Genomic DNA, 14410 nt, shown 5'->3' on the forward strand with positions numbered 1-14410 from the left:
TTAATATTCTGGAAGACAAGATAAAGTTATGCTAATTACAAGAGCAGTATAATGCAGTAGATAGTGTTGGGTTTACATATTCAAGGCTCATGTTTAAATGCCCATCCAAGTCATGAATCACATGACAGTCTCTGCTGAGCACATCACACAAGGGCATTTTGAAAATGTTAGATAAGTATGAAGCACGTTGCACTCTGAAAAATGCTATGGGGATGGTAAACAAAATACTATACTCAATGGCAGAAGTGAAACTCATGAAATAAATTCCAAGTGAATTCAATTAAGTACATGCACATATTAATGTTTTCAAATAGTGTTACAGATGCTTAAAAGCAATATAAATACAGTCAAATCAGAATTAAGCAATTCAACATCTTGCTCTGTACATTGGTAGTTTTGTTAATTTTACTGCTTGAACATTTTATTACATTTATAAGTTTTCTATCATTCCATAAATCTTCATCCTAAATTTCATAGACAACACTGGACAGCAATTTGTCAACACACTATATAACATGCTGTTTTCCATGTTAAAGCTATTAGCAGTAAAATTCAGTTGTAAACTCCTTTGTGTTCCTGTTGTACAATTTTTTTAATGAGAAGCATTCTCATAACAGCATAAATATTACTCCAAGGAAAGGGTAATTTAAATATATTTTATTTTGTAGATAATTATGAATAAGTCACCTTACATTTTATTTATATAGGCTATACATGAAGATGTTTGCAAAAAACTAACAATTCCTAAAAGAAATTAGAACACACCACCTGGAGCAACATTATCCTCTTATTTGTTAAAAAAGGGAAGGTTGGCTTTGTTGGAAACTTACAGATTGTTTTACTGTAAAGAGGCAGCATTCATTCTAGAGAAAGTGATTCAAACCTTTGTCTGCACTGCAGATTCATAATGAAGCAATGTAGACCAGTACCTTACAGCTAAACAAGAGAGCTGCAGCTTTTTGTTCACAAAACCATCTATTCTATAATTGCTAAAGATGAGCTGAGCCTGTAACCAAAGATAAATGTATTGGTTTGGGTCAGCATATCACAAATCCTGACATTATACTAGAATTACAACATGCATTATTCTGGCTTCAAGATAGATACAAGAGATTTGACCAGGAGAGCTAGCCTCGCCTTTTGATCATTCCATGTTATAGCTGGCCACCTAAGAACACTGGTCCCCAAGATCTTACCAGGTCACTTGTGACATGGGCATCTTCCCCATCCCTACTTCAGCAGTGTCTGGCCAGTCTTTCCAGACAGCAGTAATAGGAGCAACCCTGTTTGTGCTTTTGTAACATATGTTGGGTTAAACCAACCAACCCATTGGCTTGCAGGTAGTAAAAAGAGGTCTTGAGAGGTTTTATTTTAAGAAGGGCCCACAACTGTTGAAGTATGTTCCTCATAATCTTAGTGCATTGGTACATATTTCCTTGGGAAAGCTTACCCTCAAAAATACCTCTAAAAGTGATTACAACACTGTCACTGTAGTACTGCTCTTTAAGGGTATAGACTCTGGTTGCAAGGTGGCATAATCTATAATTATCAGAATATGTGTGCCCAAGGAGCTGAGAAGGCCTCCATCAGCTGGATGGCACCCTCAAAAGACTTGGTGGCATGATTAAGGGTGGAGTAGGGTAGTGTGGCTAAATATTGCTTTATCATCACTAGTTCAGCAACCTGATCTGTTGTATGAATCGGTTTGCCCAGGCTTTTTTGTCTTGGTGTGTGTAGATGCATCGCAGAGGCATACTTCACTTAGCGTGACACCAATTATGTTTCCTCACCCAGATTTAAGGGGTTTTAGAAGACCTCCTTCTCTTTGTTCCCAGAATCAATTGCAGCGAGGATGTCAACAGTTCCATTGAGGCAGAAAGTCAACACTAGGGACCGTTAGTTTTAGGGCATCAGAAGTGTTCAAAACCTCAGGATAATCTTTGGGACCCAACCTCGGGATTTAAACCCATGTTGCCTTCTAGTCTCAGTTGACCATAGGGTCCTCAAGGGAGCCAAATATTTGTTAAATCAAATCTGCCTATAATTGCTGTTGTGCACAGAACATTTGTGCTAGTAGGCAGGTTTGCTGAGTGGCCAACTATTGGAGCAAGTGCTGTTGTTCATGAGTCTAAATGCTCTGCTACGTAGCAATACAAGCCAACCTGGTATATGGTACGGGGAGGGGATTGACATCCCTGGGTACCTACCTACATTCTGCACCACTGTCCCTCCAGGGAAAGGGGCACATCTAATCCCAATTCTCCATTAACTTGGCTAACAAAAGAATGAATTGAGCTGTTTGTGGTGCAGAAATGTATCTTGTGTTTTATTTCACTCAATTTATAGCACTGGGATAAATCAATGGTTTTCAAACTTAGTTCAATTGTGCAGTTATGAAAGGGAGCAACGCTATCCTTTCATCTGGCTCAGGAGGTAAGTAGGAACCTCGGTCTCTCAGACCCCAGATCTTGGTTCAGGTGCCAAATTTTGCGTGGTTAGTCAGTGTAGCTTGAGATGATCAGCAAGTGTGGTGCCATCGGGGCTCGAAGAGTAACCCCTGCCTGTGGATCTCCTAAGCTTCACCCTATCCAGGTAAGTATGAAATGGAATAAGCCCCGAGTCTCTAACTCCTTTCTCTAACAGATGCCACCTTTCCTTCCTCACTCTCTCCCCTTTCCAGTCTCTTTAGGTTTGACTTACTGTCCTCACACTGTCCCTTCTTCCCAGCTACATTTGTCAAATCTCAACCCATCTGCCATTCCCCTCTAAAGTTCCACTATATCTTGCCTGCTGTCCGGCTCTTCGCTCTCTCTTCTTAGCATTCCTCTCTCTTTTGCTTCTAAGCCCATAGGGACACAAGTCCAACTTTCTGAGTGCCTTCTGCAGCAGCTATGTATCAAGTCAACTTCCAGGGCATGATATAGGGTCCTGGTGCACACTGAGTGCTTTCAGTTCAGCCAATGGTGGCTGTACTTGCCTCGAGACAGATTCCATGTTAAGGTGGGCACCCATTGTGGATGAACACTGAAAAGTTCCATTAAGTGATTTTCACCCCCATTTAAACTCTAAGCTTAAGGACCAAGGACAAAACCTGTGAGGACAGACCAATAATACATTTCTTGCACTGAAATCAATGATGGCCAATGGCATGACTCAAGAACCAAATGAAAGAAATTGTCCTGGTTCAGTTAATTATTGGGCATGGTGTCCTTATCCATCAAGGGAGATAGATGCCACCCCTGCAGGGTGTTCCACTCACTGCTAAACATTTCTTGCTGGAGTGTCCATGATTCTGAGGATTCAACAGGTCTTCCTATATACCCAGTTCCTTGCTCCAAGCTTAACCTCAGTTCTGAACGACCATATCACTCTATAATAGGGATGGGGAATCTGTGCCCTCCAGATGTTGCTGGACTCTTAACTCCCATCAGGCTCAGCCAGCACAGCCAATGGACAGGGATGATGGGAGTTATAGTCCAGCAACATCTGAAGTGCTACAGGTTCTCTAGCCTTGCTCTATTGGCTAACAGTTCTCTTTTTATATTGTATGGATTACTGGGGACAAATCACTGACAAAATTCTTCTGCATTTGCAACAAGTTTGGTGTGTGTCATAATATAGCCTGGATGCTGCTGGGCCATAAACTTTTAACATTCTTACCTATCTATACTCCCTTATCCATGTTAGATTTCTCACCAATCCTGATCCCCCAATGAACTCCTGTCTGGTATCTTTTCTATTGCCTACTCCTCTCATTTAACTCTTATTTTTTGTGAGGCCCCACAAGCCTCCACTTGCTTTGCTCCTTTTGAGTTGCCTTTTGGGTGGCTGCCTATAGTCTCCTAAGCACCTGGTGGTGATGGGAACCACTGGCACACCTGGCATCCAGTGTTGCCATGCTTCTGCGATACATTCATACATTCCTGAGCCAGCTACACAAATGTCATCAGTGGGACCACCTGCATCATGCTCAAGCCTAACTGGGGGCTTGTTACAGTCACCAGACCCAAGAATGCATGTTATGCACAGGGAATGGAGTCCTGCTATTGTCCCCAAGAGTTTGAGCTCTGATGTTTCTGCCACTTCTATTATGTTGGGGACATTACACTATTCCTTCTTTGGGAATGTTCATTTACTTATGGTCTCAATACTGTCATCTTTGAACTGCCAGAATTTGAGTTTAATTTACAAAGACCCTAGTAATATGCATGAGTACAGACAGGTAACTTGAATCCAGCTAGACAGTCTATTACTAAATATATTGAATGTATATTAAAAGCAGCTTATATTTATTATTTAAAATAAGATGGTATAATGCATACTTCTTGAGACTTCAGCCACTGAAAAGTTTTGCCATATGCTCTCAACATGGTTTATTCTTACTATCTCCGTTAATGGCTTACGCTGCAGAAAGGATATGACCCAAAAATTATGGTCTCTCTTATGAGTTTTGTTTTATCTTAGCAGTGCAAACAACGCTGTGTAAATCAAGATGTTTTCCTATTGACTGGACTCCAGCCAGTTAGTGAATTGTCAGTCAAATGCAGGAAGCTTGTGGGAGACAGAAAGATGGATTACATATGCAGAGAGTTCTAAGCAACTCCACAGGGAACCTTTCCAGACACAGCAAGGTTCCAGAAGCATTTTATGCTCACCACACTAATGTCTTCAGAAAGATTCCATGTTCCACTGAAGGCTGCATTTACCTTGATTCTAGAAATAGCATCCATATCTTCAGAGGGAAAAGACCCCTTTAAAACCAAGACTAACATTTCAAGATCTGACATGTAGCATGTTTCACAGCATCAATTTCCTGTAGTAATATCAAGACAAATCAGCATTTACATCCTCAGAAGAGTGGACTGGTTTTTAAATTACCAAAATATATATAACGTCATTTATGAATGATACCTTTCCCTTTCAAGTCCTATAAAGAGCAGCAGGATCCATATCCCATGTATCGGTCCTGATTACGGGAGACCTTGGTCTATCCTGACACTAGTGGTTCATTTCATTCCAATCAAAAAGCGGTCTGACTCACCAGGGGCTGGGTGATGAGCACCAGTTCCTTAACTCTAGCAGTTCTCACCTCACAACAAGAAGAGACCCTTATGCCAGTCCTAGGAGTTTGTGCTCATGCCGAGATTAGACAACATGTCTTCAGACAGATGCCATTTGGGCATTAAATGTACAATGCACACTTAAGTATACTTAACATACAAATACGCTTAGTCTTACAGCAATAAAAAATTAAAAACTATGTCACATCAAGACAAAAGCAAAATTAAAAACTGTCACATCAAGACAGAGATTTTAAAATCATGATGTACAACTTGTTAACCAGGAAGGTGGGAGAGAGACAGTCTGCTTTATTTTAAAGAACATCATAATGACAAACAGCATGTCATATTTTTTAGGGGAAATTAAAATACAGGAGGTGGTTCACCCTATCCTAACATTTGTACTATTCCATGAAAACCCACAGGAACAGTTATGCAGAGACAGAAAAGTTTTAGTGCGCAGTGAGTAAATTGAGACTAAATGTAGCTTTTCTACAAGAAAAGTTAGCAATATTCCTACTGTGTCTCATGAAGTTTTAAAGTCACAAGCTCTTGAAACTCCTTTGTAGTTTAATCTATTCAATGAGTAATCAGTAATAGTTTAATGTATTCAAACTTTCTCTGAATAAATGGATTTTAAAGGAAAATTAATAACAGAATAAATCTACATTTCACTATACGTTGCATGCATTTTTCCATTTAAACCTACAACTGTTGCAAACCGCTGTTTTATAATCATTTTGTTGTTTTCTCAGAATTTCTTTTTGTTAAACCACAATGGGAATTTTATCACTGGGTGATATATAAATACCCAGACTAAAAAAAAATCTACAATCCATTAAGAAGACAAGGGAATCCCTTCTTTATCGCAAATCCAAAAATAAGCTGAACTAATGCTATATTTTTAATCTGAAAACCTGGTATTTATAGGGAGAAAACAGAAAGACAGGTCTTAGAATTTATATAGGTGTTTCCTACTGAAACAGGGAAGTATGAAGACTATAAATTTAATTTTCAAAGTTTATAACCTAGGGGTGATATTCTGTCACTTCTGTAGCCATCTGCACTAAAAATTAGTTCAAGTAGAACTGTATTGCATTTAATACTACAGAATGTGTCCAAGTGTTTGCATTCTTGCACAAATGAAATGTGTTAATGGCAGCCTTCCGGCAAAGCAAATGCTTAGTCTGTGCCCTTCAAAGGGTTTGTGAGTGATCCTTACCCTGCTGTCTTCATCCTTAATTGGCCTCCACTGTGGGGAGCAATTAAAAATAAATGGTAGCTTGCTGAGCTGCTGGGAGGGATGTTCTACTGTTCTGAACACGAGCGGCCCTTCATAGGTCCAGCTTCAACGCCTGAGATGGGCAAAGAGGGATATAACATTAAACTAAGTAACTGTGTAAATACACTTTGTGATGAAGGCCACTCCTCAAATCCGGGAAGTAGTTTAAAAACTGAAGTTAGATTGACTTTAAAAGTAATATACAGAATATTTAATGAACTACAACTTAGCCTACTGAAGTATACTGAAACAATTACATACTCTTTTACAGTTTACTTCTACTTCCACTTCCCTCCCAGTGCTATTTCATGTGTCAAATTTTAGACTGTAAACTTCTCGAGGCAGGAACCTGTCCTCTTGTAATCTGTAAAGCACCATGCTCACTGATGACACTAAGTGCTAGGAATACATTGTATCAAGATTAATGGTTATTTAAATAAGAAGGATCAGAGGATGGTTCTTCTTGCCTAAGTATCAAAGAGCTAGCATACTAGTACCAGCTAAGAGAGGCCCTCCATTCAGCTCATCCATGAACTTAATGGGTGGCCTTGAACAAGCCACAACTCACTGTCACCCTCCATGTCTATAATACGGGGATAATACTGACCCATCTCAGAAAATGTTGTGAGAATTGAAATAATGAATAAAATAACTATACCATGCTTTTTCCTTTATATTATTATTAGATTGCCTGGAACTAAAAGCGGCTAAATGAAGACTGAGGAATTTCAGGATCATTGTATTTTATGCTTTTTTGTGATTCTATCTTTACACCATCAGGAACTGACCACTCTTAAGGTGTAGAAGAAAATAAGAACAGGGAACATGGAGCCCCTACCCATTTTTCCTGGGCTTAGCATCTATAAAAGAACCGTCTATAATTTATCATACCAGAGTTATTTTTAAAAAAAGATCCACCAGGCCTGATATTCATCTCAAATTATGCAACATTTCTAAGCATCATCTCAACTACAGATGCAAGCAACAGCAGGAGTTCAGAATTATCCAATATTATCCCATAAAACCTTTGTTCAAATAAAAATGTTTAAACACTCCAAAGAGAATGCATGGTGAGATGGCAGAGGGTTTCTTTCAGAAAGGAGTTCAAAGCTAGAATGCCACCACTGAGAAATGCTTGTTCTGTAGACTTCCAGATTCCACTTCCCAGGTTGACAAAATTCAGAGCAGGGCTCTACCTCTGGCCTAAATGAAGGGGGTGGAGATTAATAAAGCAGAAATACTCCCAGGCCTTTCAAGGCATTATAAACACAGGATCTAGTTTTTTTAGTATGAAGGAGTCCCAAACAATACAGTTATAGACAAGATCTACTTAATGCAAAGCAATATTAAATAAAAAATAAACATAAGCTACATAAGCGTACATAATTGTCAACTTGCCTTAATACAATTCATTAACTAAACTTCTACATGGCACACCAGAGGAGCACCATCTAGTGGCAGACTACGAGAAATTAGAGGAAACCTTAAAAGGAAACTAACGTAACGTGGACGCCTCTTTGAAGCGTTATTCAGTACTTTATCTCACCCTTCAGACACATGTAGCTTCTTCAGATATCCCAGTTAAGAGCACAGATAGGGAAAAAGATATAATTGATTAGTTATTAATGAGCAGAGTACAAAGAGGTTGAAGTGTGCGTGCTGATTGTAGCTCAGAAAATCAGTATCAACTCTTTGCATTTAACACGTGTCTTCCACTCACACAATGAATGCACTTGAGTCAAGGGAAACGGTGACTTATAATCCCCCATTTTTTCCTTAGGAGGGACAGCTCTCCCCACACCAGGGATGAGAGGGGAAATGCGCGCCTGACCAGGGACCACATTTCCCCACGCGCCATTTTGTGACTCTTCTCCCCCTCGTTGTACCTTCTGTAGAAAGGTGTGCATTTCCTCCCTTGGTAGCTGCTGGAGAAAAAGAGTGGCTTTTCCCCCTAAGAGACAGGAGAAAAGCTTCTATCAATTCTCCTAGGTTAGCCCTAACGAAAGTATTAAAGTAGCGAGACAACACAAAAGTGAGAAAGAATACAGCGAACGAAACGCCTCTTCTCCCCTGCTGCTCCCCCTCCTCCCCCAGCGCACGACCCCCTCACGTGAGGAAAAACGTCCCAACTCCCTAGCCGCCTTCTTTATACCCTCGCTCCCGAAACGCCTGCGTGCAGCCACCGCCCCCTGGCAGCGTCTGGCCGCTTATTTACTCCACACGGTCAGGTGGGCCCGCCTCTTTAAGCGTGTGAGTGTGGGAAGGCAGAAGCGAAGGAGGGCGGCAGTGGTTGTTGAAGGCTTTGGTTCGGGCCTGTCAAGGGTGGGGGTAGCAGGCACGCGCTAAGAGGGAAAGGTACCAAGGGCCTGCCTTAACAGAGTTGTAGGGGGGCAGCTAAATTGTTGAGAGGGAAGGAAAGTAGTGTGGTGGGGTAGACTTCAGAAGTATGGTTTTCCCGGTTTTGTTGTAGTTTTTTAGACTTGCGACGGTATAATTTTTGCAGGTGTGTGAAGCATAGAGTCTTTGTAGGGAATGGAAGGGTTTATTTTTATTCCTATGAAAGGAGAAGGGTTACAGACCCTACCCTGGTTGCCTTAAAGTACTTCAAATCCTAGGAATGTGGAGGGGCCAGGTAGCTGGTGTTCAAGGGTAGGCTTAATATGTTTTTGTCTTCATATGTTAATACGTCTCTGTTACGTCTTAGGAAAAGATGAACCCAGACAAATTTCTGTAGCTTGAGTGGTGTGGTATGCCCTCCCATTTAAACCTCTTATATCTTTTAAAATAAACATTTATTTTTAAGTTTGAACCTACTTGGGGCAGCATAAAATGAACGCCAGAGGGTTGTTTTAGTTTTTAATTAGCAAGGGTTCATTTATGCCTCTAGATTTGGCAAATCATATGTGACCATATGTTTCTAGTGAAGTTCCTACTTTATTTGAAAGAATTATAGCTGAGGAAAGTATATCTATAGGGAAAACATTACTCAGTTTTTTTAACCAAAGAAAATGTTGTTAATTCTTTTGTCCCAAGATGGTGCAGAAAGGACAGATGAGTAAGCAGAAGTGCACATCTGTTTGCCTGTTGCCAGAAATAGGGATGGAAGCCCAAATTAAGCAGCAATCAATTGCTATAAATAACTCTCAAAAAGGTGAGAGCAGGCACACAGAACTTTCTTTGTCACCTTTGATAAAACCCAGCAATTTAAGCAAGCAACTTCTTCCTAGTTCCAATGTACTATTAAGGAAGAAGCGCCAACTAAACATGGGTCTTGTCTCTAAAAGAAGGGAGAAGAGAAGAAATAGTGGGGAAAACAGTACACTTGCAGAGGGCTGTAGTTATATTGTGGGCATAAAATTGGAAGAGGAGAAGGAGGCTTTAGCGGAAAGTCATTCAAGGAAGGCTGTCCAAAGTATGGGGAGACAGCAACATGATGCTATTTCTAGAGTTAATTTGCAAAAAGTATCGAGGGTTAGGAAGAAAAGAGAGAGCTCCTTGCTTGGAATGGGATCTCATGAAAAAGATACAGCCCCAGGGAAAGATAGCATTCGCCCCTTGTTAGAACCTGAATGGAAAATCCAAAGCTGCATGAAGAATGCAGAAAGCTTGAGAAAAAAACACAGGTGTTCTTTGATAAAATCAGGTCTTCACAAGGAAGTTAAAAGTTTAATGGAAAAGGATGAGAGTTCAGTAACAGGACTCAAATCTCAGAAAGTAAAAGGGAGACTGCAGAAAAGCAATAGCTGTTCTGTGTCCAAACCAGGACCTCAGCAGAAAACATGGAACTTGAGAGAGAGGACTAAACCAGGTTGTTCAGAGCAAAAAACTTTAAGAAACCAGAACAAAAGACAAAGAGCAAAGAAGAGGTACTTATCTTCTAACTTAGAGTCTAGTATACCAAACATCAGCCTTCTGAAACATGAAAGAAGGAAAAGTGGCATTATTTGCTGTAAATCGCCCCAACAGAGCCCTGGGAATTGTACAAAAAACCTAGTGAGGGTAAGGTCATCTTCTGTACCACACCTTTCAAGTGGTGATCTTGTGGAAGAAACAAAGAGTTTAGTGAAGAGCCCCAGAATAAGGTTAGTAAAGGTTCAGGAGACAGAACAAGTGATGGGGGGAAAAGAAGGGATCTCTTCTATTGCGATGACCCTAGCAAAATCTCATGTGGGTGCAGAGGCTCTAAAACAAAATAGCAGAAGCATATTGAAATATGTAGCACATGTAGAAGACAATAAAAAGTATAGAAAAAACAAAGAAGAAGAGAATAAAAAGTATACAAACACTGCAGAAGAAAGAAGGCATAGGATGGTAACCCGAGCTTCTTTGAAATCAAAGGCATGCAAAAATGATGGTGAGAAGCTTAGCTGGAGACCAGAGAAGTCTGTTACAGAGGTTCTTGGGTACAGACAAGGGATCTTAGAGAAGCAAACAATGCTGTATTGTGGACCTGCAGAGGATCTGCTGATTAGCAGAGTAGATGGTGGTAGTAAGAAACAGAGAGATGGAAAGGCTGAAATTGTGACTTCAACTGAACTTAAAAAAAAGACCAAAAGATCTAGTAAGGATGCTTATTCCCTCTTTATCCTCATTTTTGTTTGTCATGATCTTCCCCTTTAGCTTCTGTTTTTCCCAGCCTTTATTCTCTCATAGTTTGAGCCTGCAAATCTTAGTATTTTTTCTAATGTAATATAAAAACTAAATTCATTTATCTTATTGTTCCAGTGGGATACTGTCAACCAGGACATTTTTAAACCTGATACCGTTGTAATTTTATTGAAACACTTCCCAAAGAAGCTTGGTGGTGAAGACAGAGGCTGAAACTGAGTTCCAGGAACCACTCCTTGTGTTTATAATTTACATTAAGTCATTAAATTGCTTCTTTAGATTCACTTTGACTAGGAAAAGTATAAAACATCACAAATTTAGCCAATATGTAAAACTAAGCTACTGAAAAAGCTTAATATGCTTCTTTTTCAGGAGCTTATCTTAATAGTTGGTGAATATGTAAGCACTTCTGTTAAGGAGAAGCTAACTGGGGTATCGCTGAAAGTGGCAAAGTTTAAACTGAAACTCCACACGTTCTTTTTTTTTTCTGCTTGGGGTGCTTTGCTTGTTCTTCATGGATAATTACTTTTGCAGTCTGATTTGTGTAATTCACTACGTTTTCTTTATGTGTGGCATTGAATTGCCATTGAATTGATTTAGCGAATTTTTGCCATTCTGGAAATACTTGCAAAATTATTTGATCAAATTATTTTAGCAGTTTTAAAAAGCTTTTCTTATAAAACAGATATTTTATGTAGCAATAAACATATTGCTGTGCTAATACCACCCATCGTAGATCAAAACTAGGTTTTTATATTTATAAAGCCATTTGATTTGCAGTTTATAAAGTCATTTTTATAAATATTTATGAATGCAAATACCACTTTTGGCAAAGTACTGCCTTGTATATTAGAATGCATTCAACATTAGATTAACAATTATTCCTTTTTCTTTTTCTTTTTTTTAAAGCAGGAGAGGACATCCTTGAAATTTCAACCATATCGCATGGAAAACTTTCCAACACTGATCTGAGTATTTCTCAAGACTGCAATATACAGAATCTGCTAGAGCAGTCTATACATCTTCCAGTATCCAATGAGGCTGAAAGAAAAGACCCGGTTAGGCATTGTTTTGGAGGAGAGGCTAAAGTATGTTGTGATGGTTCCTCATTTTCTATGAAAAATGCCAGTTATTCACAGCTTTTGGATATAACGGTAGCTGAAAAAGTGGAAGCTAATGCATTAGTATTGTATCAAGGTGAAGAATGCAGATGGTTTTCTCTGCATAAAATCTTGCCATGCACAATCAAAAGGACTACTCCAGTAGTGAGATTGCTTGACTGCCGTTACATTAAGGCACTGTTAGAGCCTACAGGTATCGAGACTACCCAGAGCTATAAAGTTCATTGTGGATCTCTGCATGTTGCAGTTGGTCAGGGTAAGGTACTGTTTTCTAGCAGGGGCATGGGACAGAATGATTTGAACAGTAGCCCTAATATAGTACAACCTGGAAAATCACTTCCAGAAAAAAGTGTATGGGTTGAGAAAGAGGTGTGCCAAAATAATAAGAGCTCCTCAAAATGTCAAAATGGAAAGCGATTCAGGGAAAGCAAGTGGTGTACAGGTTTTAAAAAGTCAAGCAAAAGGATAAAAATGCCTGAGGGTCTGGAAAGACCAGCAGTCCAGGAAGTTCACACTAGTATGAACATACCCAGTGAGTGTGGACTACAAATGAAGGATAAAACTGCCACAGCAGGTTCTTTAACCGTTTTGGAAAACATAACCTATAATAAAACAATATTATCTTCATTTGATCATACACCTGATTTTCTTCTTGAGCAGCCTGCTCAAAAACCTCAAAATCAATTTGCCAACTTAGCTAGCAATGAAAGGATGAGTGGAGCACACTTTGTTACATACAATGCCATTGACTTTGGGAAATCCGAGGTTCTTAAAAAGCAAAAGGTTGTTCTTAAGGCAAACAGCATAGAATCACAAACTGACTTTAGTAATAAATTGGGTAATAACTCCATAATGGAGACACTAGTCAGTCAAAAAATTACAAGCCACAACAATAATGTTGAAGGCTGTATGAAAAGAGAAAAAAGAACACTCAAAGAAAAAACAGTAGGTAAAACTGTGAGGAAGTTGCAACTGTACAGCTGTCAAAGAGTGGTACCAATTTGTGGTAAAAATGTTTGGCCCCGTGAATCGTGTGCAAGGACCTACTTGAGGGTTTGTGAAAATCATGCATCAGATTCTAAAAGAGGATTCTTAAGAGGTACTGATTCAGTAATTAACTCTGGCCACGTGAAGCTAGATAAGTCATTGGCTAGCACTACCAAAGCTTCTGCAAATAAGATAACTGGTCATAAAACAGAACTTCCCAGTGAAAACCCAACTTCAAAATTTGTATTACATATATGCAAGGCTCTCTCAGCTACTAGTAATGAGAACAGAATTTCTTCTATAAATACAGAAGGAAGACCTAAACACTGCACACCTTCTAGTACTAAACTTGTAAAGAAAACAAAAATAGCTTTGAATTCACCAGCAAAAGATGCTAAAAACAGAGGAAGTATAGCAAAGAGAAATATTTCCATAGATACCCATAATGGTGCATTTGCGGACAGGGGAAAAAGCAAGGCAAATTGTCAGAAGACATCAGTTGCCCAGAAAGAACTACTACTGAAAACATTAATCAAAGGGAACTTATCAAATTTCAAAATTCCTTTACTTAAGGATAACATTGAATCCAGAAAAGTAAAATATGCTAGATCATCAGGAAGAGACACCTGTGATCCTTTGGACATTCTAGAAGATTCTTCTGTGCCTGTAAAGAAAGCTAGAACTAAGACTTCATCCGATGTAAATTCTAAGCATCGGTTCCAGTCTGAGCAAGTTAATGGAATTACTGTACTGAAAGAACATGAAGACCAATTCGACAATGTTCTTGAAAGCCTTTATAATGAGACTGTTCATAATGGTGCGGGGACTCCCCAAGAGAGTAAGCTGAAATTGGCGGCTTTGAAAGGTAATCCTGACTGTTTGAGCACTGGTTATTTAGAAAAGCAAATGTTTAACTCTGTTGCGGCATTGGAAACTAATGACAAAGGTAATTACAGCAATAACTTTGCAGAGGACAAAGCTAACTTCTATCCAGATGTTCTTAAGGCTTATGAAGATGATGTTCTTGTGATTGATGTAATCCAGGATGACCCAGATCTGTTTGGAGATAATGAGGAACAAGAAAAGAAGCATTGTATTAAAACCAACCTTAATGTCAGCATTTTTTCCAAGGAAAAAATGGAGTTGGAACTAGAACCCCCTCAGCTTCCAAGGAAGAGCCATTTGAAATGCTGTCCTAGGTAGGCATATTCTTTTGAAGTAATTTGTATAATAGGTGTATTGTGTTACTGGATACTTACGCTCTGGGTAGTCTTCAAGTACAATTCACTTCAGTGGCCTTGAGGTCTTCAGAAGATGGGGAGTTCCTAACAATTGTGTATTCCTTCCTCTAA

At 39.3% G+C, this 14410-nt stretch overlaps 1 protein-coding gene across 8 annotated transcripts in view; it reads left to right on the forward strand.

Moving 5' to 3' along the window:
- Positions 1–8598: 8598 nt before the first annotated feature.
- The window catches only part of TOPAZ1 (testis and ovary specific TOPAZ 1), a 79071-nt gene continuing 73259 nt past the window's right edge, over positions 8599–14410 (forward strand). Inside the window, exons 1-3 of one of the 8 annotated variants that reach the window (XM_061586339.1) lie at positions 8599–8697; positions 9376–10903; positions 11860–14257. In XM_061586339.1, coding sequence (XP_061442323.1) covers positions 9376–10903; positions 11860–14257 — 3926 coding nt within the window. In that variant the 5' untranslated portion in view covers positions 8599–8697. Of the gene's footprint in view, positions 10904–11859; positions 14258–14410 lie in introns of all 8 variants that reach the window. The other 7 variants (XM_061586343.1, XM_061586338.1, XM_061586340.1 and 4 more) reach the window with 7 other exon arrangements.

The sequence above is a fragment of the Rhineura floridana genome, chromosome 10 (assembly GCF_030035675.1).
Source record: "Rhineura floridana isolate rRhiFlo1 chromosome 10, rRhiFlo1.hap2, whole genome shotgun sequence".
Lineage (NCBI taxonomy): Eukaryota > Metazoa > Chordata > Lepidosauria > Squamata > Rhineuridae > Rhineura > Rhineura floridana.